Here is a 13468-nt window from a genome sequence, read left to right on the forward strand (position 1 = left end):
GGCAGCGACCTTGATCTGTACATCCACTGTACGAATGCACACGATTTGCACTATGCTGGTACACCCTGTGTAGCTGAGCACTGCGCGGTTTGGCCGGTACTGAGAGTTCGACTTTGGCCTCGATCACGGTCAGATTCTATATTTCGACAGCATTGAGAGTTGTTTGGAGTTCTTTACAGCTGTCACCATGTTTCGTCAAGCAAGAAAATCGATGAGAAGACACAGTGAGGAGATAATTTGCCGGCTAGAATCTAACAACTTTATTCAAGACATGTGTAAAGTAAACTACATTGACGACTTCCGAGTGGGCCGTGGCCCAACCGAAGACACCACGCAACATGCCATATCCTTCGTGTCTTCGGCTGCTTGGCCTGGTTATTTAACCAAGCAAATAATACTGGAAACTGGCCAGGGGAGTTCTTCACTGACTGTCATTTTCTACCGAATAAACATCTTGACAGCCTGCCGTACTTCATCACTCTAGGAAAGACACCACCACAGTCTGCTTCGTCTCATCAGCTTCTGTTATCTCCAAGAAAAAGAAGACTGGGTAAAGGGCTACGTAAACTCTACAAAGTGGCTACATCAGGTAATTATTTCCACTTTCTCTTGAATTGGACTTCACATGTCATTCCAAAAAAGGACATTTTTTCTCTTTTCTCCAATCTCGAAAACTGCGGTTACCTGATGCTGATGAAAAGAAGAAAACTGTAGGGGCGTCTTTCCTAGAAAAGTGTGTACCGCAGGCTGCCAATTTGTTGATTTGGCCGAAAACGACAGTCAGTGAGAAACACCCAGTTTCAAGTATTCTCTGCTTCGTAAAAACAACCAGTCCCCAACAGCCGAGGCCAGCTGCCATTTGATTCGAAGGACATGGCATAGGTCAGCTCTCGTATCAAATGAAAATGATTTATTCTTTGAACCGCATTTTAATAAAACGCTTATGTACCGAATTTTTGGAAGTCGGTTAAACGTGGACTGTTGAGAGGAAGCAGACTGGTGGCATCTTTCCAAGAAAAGCGTCAAGTTATTTCATTTTAAAAGCATGCTTAGTCGCGACACAAGGTATGCAGAAATGTTCATCCTGGAAAAAAAAACATTGGAATTGGCAAAAACGGTCTAGACAACTCCCATGCTGCATAAACAGACTGAGCTGTAGATTACCTGTTTATTTAGCGTTCATTTCCATGCCGATATGCGGTGAACATACACAATTCGGAGATGGTGAGTTTCCAACTTTTGTCAAATCTGTGCTGATCTTTAAAAAATTATAAAGTAAAGTTTAATCGAAAGCATACTAATCATTAGACTACTTTTGTTCAGCAGCTGCAGTGAGAGTCTCATGTGTTTGCAGTCTCTCTAATGTTTCCCTTCATCAGGGTTCCTTCTTGGACTTGAAGTAGTAGTCGAATCGTGCAGCTCCATTACTAAAGAGAAAAAAAAACATAAAACGGCATTGCAGTTGTATTAGGAACCCTAAAATGTATGTATGATACAATTCAAGAGTTCAGAGAGAAAAAAAATAATTTAATTTTCGAAAAAAGATTTGACCAAGAGTCGATTAAAATTCACCCTCGATCAGGTCACTCTCGATCAGGTTTTGTTTGAGTAAATTCTGTTATTTCTCTGACTCATCCCAAATATTTTTGTAATAAAAATGGCGTCTTATTATAGTACATGATCATTAATTCCGATGGGATTATTCGAGTTTGCAATGAGAACAGGTTTGCCTGGCTGCTTACCCGATATAATCAAAACCAAGTTTGTCTTCCTTTTCCGGTAACGAGGCCAAACGAATACAAATCAAGGCCACTAAAAAGACAGTTATCTGAAATCATAGAGATTACTGGACTTAATATGTCCACATGTGCGAGCAAAACAAAAAAAGTCAAATATTCTAACACTGCGTTTTGAACAAGCTGATCTACATTTTAATTTAGTAATGAAGTCATCATCATTAATGCAGGGGGAATGTTTTGTAAGCTAGCCAAGCTGTGAGCTTTACTTGACTTCCAGTTTCAAGGACACCACCGTTAGCATACAATTAACTATTGAAAGCATATCCCGCCAGCTAATTTGAACAGGACATTAAAAATCCCCCAATTCCTGATCATGATACTGGGTGTCCTTTACGGCGATCGAAAGTTGTTTTTTTTATATCATGCCGCTGCAACGTCCTTCAAGATCAGAGTTTTCATTTGAAAAACCCTGATAAGACCACTTTAAAGTTGAAGGGTTAAATAAATATGCGTCCAGAGATCAGTGTATAACATATCAAGACGGAAATGTCGCACACGCACAGTGCCGGAGTTTTAAAATTTCAGGCACTGGACTTGATCAATTGTGGCCATCTTGGATATCGGCACACAGAGATTCAGGTGTTTGATAATCCTACGTCATATAGTGCGTCATCAGTTCAGACTCTTAGTCATATTCGGGCCGAATTAGTGCCAATAGTGTCAATATTGCCTCTCACTCGATGTGCACCCTACTGTGTCTACAGATAATGCATCGCTTTTGATTTGTGCACTGGGGGTAATGGGATCAGTAGACTATCCAAATGCAAATAATGGATTATTCCTGAGAGTTCGGCTTCGGGAATGTGTAGTTGTCCCGCCAGCTTTAACGTGTGCCATCTCTATTCCCAGGGATCAATGTGCTTCCCACTTCCGGTGGTTCTCTTATTAACCCCTGGACATATCCAACAATAAAAACTATGTGATTAGTTGACGACAATTTACATAAAATATTGATCACATGTCATTTTCTCATTAGCAAATAATGATGAACACATAAAATTTTGATTTTGCTTCTAGTAATCAGATGAACAGCAAGCCAAGCCTCCTATGGGTTGAATTCTCGCTCTTGACTTGGTTAAGATTAAAAGCATTAACTTCCCCCCATAAGGCAAAAAACAATAAATTGTATTGAAATATTTCATACGACACTATCTAGAATATCAATGACTAATATTTACCATTTGATGCATGATTATTGTGAATTAACAGCAACAAAAACTTGTTATCATGATTAAATGACAGCCACGTGGATTTGTTTGTATGGTGGTACTGTTTTAAGCAGGTGGCAAAATATTATATCACGATAAGCGACAAAGAATTTTTTTTCGATGTTCGTGTTAGGTATTTTGATTTATGTCTACCATAAACGTGTTCTCAATTTAAAACTTATTTGGTGGGACACAAAAATGTTCTTGTCGTGTAGAAACAGTATTGACACGTAACGGCCAAGTAGACGGGTCTGGGGTCAGATATACTACGTCGCCCCATAGTCTTTCAAAAACAAGAGTCAGGCAACTAGGGAACCAAAGCTCTCTCGGGTCACGCGTTGACCAAAACAATTCCGCACAACTAGAACTTGTACACTTCTTCGATCACCTTAACATAGCCATACCAAATGATCCGTTTTAAAGCAAACGTCAGCTTAATCAAATTCACTGATTTCTGTAAAACTATTTAGATCTAGTGTCAAAGACAACATTGATATGAAAAGCGATATGTTTCGTCCTTTACTTTTCGCCAGTTTTGAGAAGTTGTGATGATACTGATTTAAGAATATTTTTCGAAAAGCGTTTTTCTACTCCACTTCATCACATATATTTGTGGTTAGCAGTTTAGTATGTTGTCGGTGCTAAATGGACCATCTAGTGGTATCATGTGATTCCTTTTGTTGTCATCTAATGTAATATTCATATCTTGTCAATTTGACCGACGACACCGACAGCAGGTTTCATTTCGCGTTCGAGGTAAACAATTTAAAAAGTGTGAACAATTGCTAGTGTCTCGCATTTTGTGGTCAAACCTTAACATGTTTAGAAATCACATTTATCATTGACATTTTCAAATTTGATGTCACTGTTATCTAATAGGAAATTTGATTGTTTTGTTATTTTGAAGCCCAGTTTTCTGGGTTTTTTAGATTAGAAAACGAGCTTGTTTTGGCGAAGTGGTGTGAGGTATACGTACATTCGAATATTGTTGAATATTTGCCATTTGGCTTTATGATGTGTATATTTTGAGTCATTTCATAAGATGCAATAGTATGTGCCTGTCACAAGTTTGACATTGATTACAACCTAAATCATACCGCATGTACAGAGTATATTTTTTCGTTGAATTTTTGGTGATTCAAATATTGTTTTGCACCTCAGGTCAGTTTTCAGCTGAATTAAAATGGGCTTCATCATGGCTTCCAGTTATTTGCCCGAGAGAGCTGTTGGATCAAAGGAAACATGCCGTGACCTGACTCTTTATTTGAAAGACTCTGGTCACCCCCAGAATCTGGTGACACAGCATGTGAGGTAGGGGTGTTTTATTCTACCAGGGCCTATGGTGCAGCCATTTTGAATTGCTAATCAAGTAGTCCCCGGATGGAGAGGTTGCTATTAAGGGACAATATAGGCAGCAGCGAGGCAGGCAAGATAAAATTACACAGAGCCGCCTATAGGGGTCTCTCACATCTCACAGTCGGGTCGAAATGATTCACGCGATGTATTTATTGCTTAGTTTGACAGGATCAATGGCCGTTACTGTGTATACTAGTCACTTGAAGAAGGCCGAATTAGTTCTCTCCTCCTGCCTATAGTTCCCCTTTAACGTGCCTGTCCGGGCGCCTGAGTAAAATCCAATGAGTTCCATGCATCGAGATGACAAATAATTGAATCATGTCATCATAAAGGCCACTCGGGGATAACTCAGGGTTTTTTAAATGGCACAAGTGTGTAAAAACTTGCAAACCCTCATCTTTGCTTTGAAATCGGGTTTTGCAACCTGCACTTAAATAGGCAGCAGTGCCTATTTAGTTGCCCAGTGAGTTGATCGACAGTACCAACCGATTTTTATAGGATAAAACAAGAGATACATAGCTTCTATGTCTACAATGTACGTAACTGAAACAACATATGTTTACAAAATGTGGCATTGTCGACAGTTTTTCTCCCCTTAGCCATGTTAGTCCTTGACTTCACAGGGGGTTACCATTATTCTGCTGCTTAACATTTTGCTATGTAGACTTAGCCTAGAACCTACCGGCATTAGTACATCCACTTCATGGACTAATTTACTGATAGCATATTCGGAAACCATTTCACCACTGCCCGTAATCTGTGCCTTTTTCCTGAGGTACTTGCTTACCCACTCTCTGACGTATGAATCTGTAGGCATTAAACCGGTCAGATCCTTAGCAGTTCCTGTTTGAGAAAAAAAGTGTTTTTTTGGTGAAAGCTGAATTGAATGAACAAAATTGCAGGTGTTTTTTACTCTGAACAAGCACAAATCGACGGTGATATCAGCTATGCAAGTGCCCCGAATACACTTCTTGAGTTTCTGTTGACTGCAATAGACGTTTTTACAGGTTGGGAGTGATATTACGTGACCATTCGCTTTAAAAAACCATACTCACAAACAGCGAGACACGTTTTTACGAATACGAATATACATGTATTCGCGCGATTCTGTTATGAAAACCGATAAATGCCATCGGTTCTACTCTATGCAATGAAACGGGAAAACGTTTGCATCTTCAAGTTTGTATACGTATACACAGTGTCGTCCATCAAGCTGCTCGTTTGGTCTCAGAAGCAAGACAGAAGGGTTTCAGTGCCAGGTATTTGTTTTTTTCCCCCCCCCCCCCCCCAACACACACACTTTGTTAATATATTAATGTTGCCATAAGCGTAACCCCCATTAAGTCCTTCACAAGGATGTTGACCTTTTGAATCAATTGTTGATGGCAGTTTTGTAGAACGTAAGTTTCAAATTGGCGGCTACCAGTTCCGATCGTACATGCAAGAGCACTGTAAGTATGTTTCACGAGAGCGTTGCGTGTCATTCCACGGTTTTTTCTCTTGACGCCTGGATTTCAGTAATAATAAAACCGTTGACAAAAGTTACAAAAGCAGTTCGTCGACACCGTGCACGGAGAAGTAGGATGTTTTCAAAATCCTGGCTTCAAGGCGGACGAAATAAAGGTTTATCTCTTTACAGTATGCAAAGAAAATTATATCATATCTAGGGACTTTCAACTGTGCAAAAGAAAACTTGAATGAATGAATCTTACCAGAGTGAACTGAGGCAAGGTGGTAGCCAATTTCATATGCCACTGAGCTGAATCCGGCCCATTCATAGTCCAGGAAAATGACACGATCTGGAAGGATCAGTCAGAAATAAAGGCAAATCCAGTGGGTGGGGAGTAACATGGAAATTAGCAATAATAGCTCACAGTGTTTAAAACTAGAATCTACTTTGATTAGTTTCCCTTTGTACTTCTCAACAAGAAGGTTACAAGTAATACATGTGAAAACTTTGTAGTGTGTGCATGTAGTAGTATTCGGTGGATAAGACCCCTTTGATGCAGGCGTGTCAGTTTATAATTGATCATGACCGTGATTTATCTGTCATCCCGTAATCATTTCAGGCTTGGTAACCATTGAAATGTGATGTTGGTTGGAACAGTGACAGAACATTCCATTCTATTTTATTGTTAGAACTGTCCAAAGTCTATCAGCACAGTTCAACAGTTCTAGAAACTGTTCCATACCACATCAAACCCAATGGCTGGGGGGGGGGGGGGGGGGGGGGTGATCGAATGACGTTCGAAGGGATATGGGGTTCTTCTTTGCGAGATTGCTGCCCTTATCCCGCACGCATGGCGTATTTACGCGGTGAAATTTACACCAAATAACACCCGGCTGAAAGCCGTCTGATGACATACTGCACTGGTCGGGATATGATGGAGGGCAGATGATTCATCCACTCTACATGTCCCAAACTAAATGTCCCCAACAACTAGAGCAGCAGTTGAATTTATCATGTCTGATGACTGCGCAGCCCGTGGCCAAAAAAGTTTCATAATCATGTTGCCAAACTGCAGACAAACTCGGTCAAAATTTATATTTTTCCTACAAGATTTAATTGTTTTCCTCTGCAAGGTGAATTACTTTGATTTTGTATGCCTATATCTCTGGTAAAATCTTTAACACTGAAAATGACATCTGCCAATTTCTATCGGAGTGACATGATCAGACATTATGCTTACATTATGTTGACAAGACCTATATACAAAACTGTGACCATGTTATCATTATTTTAGCAACAAGCACCTTCTGCGATTACTGGAGTATCTGTCAAGGATGGGCTTTAAGAGGCAGAGATACTGGATGAATTTTTCTAAAAATTTTACAAGCCCGAAAATCTGAAATAAAATAAAGCATGCTGCTTGCTAACTTATATCAATGATATATCTGGGGTCAGTAGCAAATATTGAATAAATGAAACAGACTTTCAGGTTCCTAATTATGAGAAACAAATTTTTTCTTGTGCAAAGAATAAGCAAATCTATTGACTTTTATCTGCCCAAAACATTATCAGAGAGTGAAGAAGGGTCATTGCTAGGACAAGCTGGCATTGCAGAAAAAAATCACGTACATGTAAATATATAGTTTATGAGTATGGTGATTTTATTTACAGCTTTTTCAATTTTTTTGATGGGCTTCATCATGAGGTTTTGAAAGGAACCAGTTTTGGAGCCACCTTGCACTGAAGGCCAATGTACAGACATGGGCATAGGCCTACAAATCGATATGTTAGAGCATGTGTCAAATCTGTGACCTTTCCAGGAATTTCATAAGATACTCATGAAGCATGGTGACTCAACAGCCAGCAAGGCCAAGAACAGCAATGTAAGAGCTTGGCGAAATGACATCTTATTCATAATAGCTTTATGCTGCTTGATTGTACAGCTAATTAGGCCTACCAGAAATGTTGGTGGTGTGAGGTGGGGACAAAACCTCACAGGAAGTTGGGGGAAGGAGTTCTGTGTGTGTTGGTTTAGTGGTATAAATGCAAATCAATCTATGCGCGCTCTATTGGAATATTCTGGCACTTTGTACTCCCCATGACCATCACACTCGCTCACGACCGGCAGTTGTGGCCAAAAACAGATGTGCATATATGTCTTCTGGTGAAAGCATTTCTTGATAATGTTTAAATTGCCCATTACAATCCTTCAAAAACTGCGACCGCCAGGTAGGTGTTGAAAAGTGACAATTTCGTTCAAAAATTGAGAAAACGCAAGCAAGAGGTTGTTTTGAACTCATATATTTTTGGTAAGCTTACCGTTTCCAGACTGATATACCAAGTTCGTAATATTGATATCGTTATAGCAGAATACGGGCTTCATGTTCAGCTTGACCCATATCTTCTCTATATTCTTAACTTCTTCAAGGAGTGTCTCGTAGGTAGGTATTCTCGAATGAAACCTGGAAAGGGACAGTCATACAATCTTTAAAATCATCCTTCAATTAATCAAGTGCTAATCCCCCCCCCCCCCAAAAAAGAGGGGACCCCTCGCTGAATAAGCTTTCTAGAGAGTTATATGAAGAGGAACCAGCTTCTCAGATCACTAGTTACAGCCACTTATAGGCAATCGTCTTACCTGATGGGATATTGTTTTTAAAGGTTTTAGGTTTTGCATGTGGTAAAATCCTGCATTATAATCTTTTATTTAGTCCATTTGCTGAAATTGAAAATGTGAATGCTTTCTTACATGTACATGTATATGATGATTTCAAAACTTATCTTAAATCTTGATCTAAATCAGGAAATTCCTTCGGCCAGTCCTGCAGTAGCTTGTACATATACATAACAGACTTGTTAATCCATGTATCAAGTCCTGAGTTTATGGCTGCTTGCTGGACATGTGGGTCGTGCCATCTCAACATTTCATCAATGATGAGGCTGAAAATATATAGGAAACACCCAATTTAATTTCAAAACCAACAGCAAAGATGATCGATTTTTCAGCTTATTTGAAAGAACGAGTCAGCATGGTTCGTATACTTACTCAACGAGGTATTTAGCTTTGTGATCATCACAATCCCATTCAAAAGTTCGACCATTATTTAGGAAATCGTAACATAGACCTGTTTTGAAGTTACACAGTAACTTCGGTCCTAGTCCCAATCGGGATAATAATGCCGTGCATTCCTTTTCTTTCTGTCTATCATGAAGCAAAGAAAACGATTCGCCGAAGATTCTGATCGTAACTCCTGGGTTTTCGGTATCGGAGGGGTCACGACATAAAAGAAGCCGATTCACAAAGCCGCCGCCCATGAACTGGAAAAGAGGGCATATTTTAGAAATAATTAAAATCGCGATATGCACTATAAAACGGTACTGATAGAAGGCCTAGGCCTCATTCTACGGAGAACATTGAGATAAGTACGACGAAACCAAAGCTGTCAGGGAGGTATAGAGCCGTCGTCACTGACTTTCAAACAAGGAAGAAGTGATGCGCCGGCCGGGAATCGAATAAGTGATTTTTGAATTGGCAGGCATTTTGTAAGTCCTTAAAGGACCATTGGCACTATTAAGGGCAATATTACCCAGCTATCGGCTGCCCAGTCACCTCCTGTTCTACATTAGTAGTTTCGATCAACAAATTGCACAAAAAAGGAAAAATTCCAAATCAGACTGAATTATCGCGCTATTCCGATGTTGACTCCGATTTGACTCGAGTTAGCTCTCCACGCATCGACTCTTTCCACCACGTGGAACGATGCACTATAAATCGTTTCCTGGGGCTAGGATCTACCCCTTGACGTCATGGTACTGATATAGATTTTTCCGACGTCACGCTGGTGGCGCACGATGACCCCGCAGAGCTCTAAGAGCTGAAAGAAAATGGAAAAGCATTAAACACGTTCAGAAAAATAGTTTACTGATGAACCATAGGAAGAACAATTAACATACTGCAATAAAAAAGCCGACCATTCCTTTAAGCTAGGCACATAATCCGACACTACCTTAATGTGTTTCTTCAAATGAAACGTAAAGGTTAGTTGCAATTAGTTCCTATGCCAGAACAAGCAAAATAACCAACCATATAGTGGTAGGAAACTTAGGATGGACCCCTCTAGTCCCTGTTAAAAGAAAAAAATAAAACACGTTTGTCAGGACCATGTAAAGAATGTGTTGGAGACAGACATAAAAAGTATACTGAGTGACTTTTATTCAACACGACCACATTGGGCGGGAAAAAAGGGTTTCCAGCAACAATAGACCTACCCGATCATTTTTGCTGGTGCAATTGACGGTGTCCGATCAGGAGTGTATTATATACACCCCTCTTAAATTCGTTTACGATGAGATTTAGGTCCACTGTGGTCTGATAAATATCAATTCGCTTTCGCATCGTGCTTGAAATTAAGATAATGATGATAGGCCCGAAATGGTGCAAATGTATGCACGAAAGATGCAGCGTAGATAATTTGAGTATTTACAAGAAAGGACCATGAAAAAAAGGAAGTGGGGGAAAAACACCGCCAACCGCCTACGGAACAGAGGTGCACCCATCACCTGCCAAACCGGGTATGGCAGCATAGCAATATTAGCCGTATCAGTGATACGCATAATTAACTGCCGAAAGTGCCTGAATTAAGACATCACCTTCAAAATAGGCAAGAGTGCCTTTTTAGGTTACAACAAAGACGGATTAGTTCAAAAAACCTTTAACGTAAAAACCAGAAATATAACCTTTCTTTCGGCTGCTGTAGATCAGGCACCAGTCTACCGATTCAGACGATTCGTGTACCACGGAGCTGCATTTGCTCTTTACTACCCCAATGGCATTTACTTCTTAGTCTTTCAGTTAAGTAATTCATCACCATGTTGCATTATGTGTACAGCTGTTTTTACAACTGAGCCCAATTTTGAGGCAATGGTCCTGTTGTGTTCTTTTATCCCCCTATTTGCCGCAAGTGTACACACAAATGAATAAGTTGCCATGGTAGAGCTTACGCCAATCCAGTGGGTGGGTATTAATATGGAAATTAGCAATAATAACTCACAGTGTTTAAAACTAGAATCTACTTTGATTAGTTTCCTTTTGTACTTCTCAACAACATGGTTGCAAGTAATACATGTGAAAACGTTGTAGTGTGTGCATGAAGTAGTATTCGGTGGATAAGACACATTTGATGCAGGCGTGTCAGTTTATAATTTATCATGACCGTGATCTATCTGTCATCCCGCAATCATTTCAGGCCAGGTAACCATTGAAATGTGATTCCTTTCTATTGTATTGTTAGAACTGTCCAAAGTCTATGGTCCTAAAATAATATGAAATAAAATAAAGAATGATGTTTGCTAACTTATCAAAAATATATCTGGGTCAGTAACAAATATTGAATAAATGAAACAATCTTTGAGGTTGACAAATCTTTCTAATTATGAGAAACAAAAGAATTTTTTGGTGCAAAGAATAAGCAACCCTGTTGACTTTCTCTGCCCAAAACCTTATCAATGCGTGAATAAGGGTCATTGCTAGGGCAAGCTGTCATTTTGCAGAAAAAAATCACCTACATGTAGATAGTTTATGAGTAAGTGGTGATTTTATTTGCAGCTTTTTCAATTTTTCTAATGGGCTTAATCATGAGGTTTTGAAAGGAACCAGTTTTGGACCCAACTTGCACTGAGGGCTAATGTACGGACATGGGAATAGGCCTACAAATTTATATGTTAAAGCATATGACAAATCTGTGGCATTTCCAGGAATTTTATTAGATAATCCTGAAGTATGGTGACTTTTAACAGCCAGCATGGCCACGAACAGCGTTGTAAGAGCTTGGTGAAATGACATGTTATTCATATTACATGACTTTTCCATTCATCGATGGTTTGCAAACTTTATGCCACTTGTATAGCCGATAAGGCCTACCAGCAATCTTACAGCAAGTTGGTGGGAGAAGTTACGTGCGTTGGTGTCGTGGTATATATGCAAATCAATCTATGGGCGCTCTATTGGAATATTTGGCACTTTGTACTCCTCATGACTATCACACTCACTCATTGTAGCGGCAATGATATATTTAGTCGTTGATAATCATGCCGTGGCTTGTTTCATCCACCCTTAAATTACCAGAAGACAACACCAACAAGCTTGATTTCATTTCCCATCTATTCACCACGTAATAAACTGAAAGATACAATAATTGAACAACAACTAAGTACATATTCGTAACAACAAAGAGACAATCGTGGAAGACAATAGTACATCCACCAGGAGGACAGGAAAACCTGTCACAACACTGTCCTCAAGGAAGTGGAGACACCTGACGATTGAATATTGAACTAAAATATTCATAAAATAGACTGAGATAATGCTACTAAAGTCCACATTGCTGCCCCAAAACTTGATGTTAACTACAAACAAAATTATTAAGATGAAGAGCTCCAATACCGAGCTACCTCACAGAGACGATAGATTGAACACATCACGATATAATCAAGTACTAGCCAGGTTGAGATGTCCGAAGTGGTGTAATGAAAGAAATGTCACCGAGAATATTAAATCTATACTTGATCTAAAAAACAAGCCACTAAGTTCTCCTAAGTTCTTGTCATCACAGTAAAGGAAATTATTTCTATTCTAGACATATTAGTTACCTTTGCAAGGCCCTTAAATTCTCTATAAAACTTTCGGGGATGAGGCAAATTCACCCATTTGATGGACCAAAAATATGGAAGATTCTGGATCTTAACAATGGCGGCAAAAGCGATAACACGAGGAGAAAATGGGTGGAGCCATCTACAAAGCTTAAAGGCTGGCTACAACCAGTAAAAACAAGATTCACCCAGAAACAGACTGGCCACAGTCACTCTCATGACAGGCAGTTTTGGCCAAAAACAGATGTGTATATATGTCTTCTGGTGAAAGCATTCCTTAAAGGGTAACTTGTGTCAAATTTCACCATATAATGTTTTAGCTGTTTTTAACAAATGACTACGTCACTTTCTCATAAACCGGTAAGGTTTTCGAATCGAAATGCACATTTTCTAGAAATTGATGGTTTTAATCCCGCCCGGACGGCTCGCTTCGATGCCGTTGAAATCGCGCTAAGCCGACGACGTTTTCGTTGATGACGTCACAAAGGAATAGAGAGGTACATCCCACAAAAGACCACTAGACAATCCAACAAAAACCCTGGATCACCAGAGAGATAGTAAAGCTCCTTAAGAAGGCAAAACACCTCAACAAGAAGAGGCAGAAACAGCCCAGCCACAAGTCAACCCATGAACATCAGCAACTGAGGTCGACCATCCAGCGCAAGATACGCCAAGCTTACTGGGCGTACCTCAATAAGATCCTAACCCCAGAAACCGACAGCAACGAAGATCACAGCAAAGCTAATAAGCGATTCTGGGGGCTGATCAAGCACACTAAAAGGGACAGTGTGGGCATACCAGCACTTCGTGATGACCAGGGCCATACAGTAATGGACAGCAAAGGCAAAGCAGAAGTGCTAAACAAGAAATTCCAATCTGTCTTCAATAAGATCACGCCCCGTCCCCTAAACAGACATGCAAAAACATCATCGGACTTGAGAAGAAAAAGAAGATGGCAAACATCTTGATAACACCTAACGGTGTTCTCAAACTCCTGCAGGGCCTCA

At 39.9% G+C, this 13468-nt stretch overlaps 1 protein-coding gene across 2 annotated transcripts; it reads right to left on the reverse strand.

Annotated features, from left to right (window-relative positions):
• Positions 1 to 883: 883 nt before the first annotated feature.
• LOC135485384 (ethanolamine kinase 1-like) lies at positions 884 to 8197 on the reverse strand. 2 transcript variants are annotated; one of them, XR_010446561.1, is made up of 6 exons: positions 8133 to 8197; positions 6076 to 6162; positions 5046 to 5206; positions 1743 to 1828; positions 1299 to 1427; positions 884 to 1084 (listed from the first exon to the last, which is right to left on the reverse strand). XR_010446561.1 is itself a non-coding variant. In XM_064767359.1 (5 exons), exons 1-5 carry the CDS (start codon positions 8194 to 8196, stop codon positions 1376 to 1378), a joined length of 450 nt encoding a protein of 149 aa, XP_064623429.1. In that variant the 5' UTR covers position 8197; the 3' UTR covers positions 884 to 1375. The 2 variants fall into 2 exon arrangements, 1 of the variants encoding a protein (XP_064623429.1); XM_064767359.1 differs by having other exon boundaries at positions 884 to 1427.
• Between the last annotated feature and the right edge of the window lie 5271 nt (positions 8198 to 13468).

This window comes from Lineus longissimus, chromosome 3, assembly GCF_910592395.1.
Source record: "Lineus longissimus chromosome 3, tnLinLong1.2, whole genome shotgun sequence".
Lineage (NCBI taxonomy): Eukaryota > Metazoa > Nemertea > Pilidiophora > Heteronemertea > Lineidae > Lineus > Lineus longissimus.

Excerpts from the sequence above, each read along its gene's own strand:
- LOC135485384 (XM_064767359.1), bottom strand. The coding sequence starts at position 8,196 with ATGAAGCCCGTATTCTGCTATAACGATATCAATATTACGAACTTGGTA. Across the intron at positions 6,163-8,132 it reads GGTATATCAGTCTGGAAACG|ATCGTGTCATTTTCCTGGAC; the intron begins GTAAGCTTACCA and ends TGATCCTTCCAG. Across the intron at positions 1,829-5,045 it reads AAGTGGATGTACTAATGCCG|ATAACTGTCTTTTTAGTGGC; the intron begins GTAGGTTCTAGG and ends CTATGATTTCAG.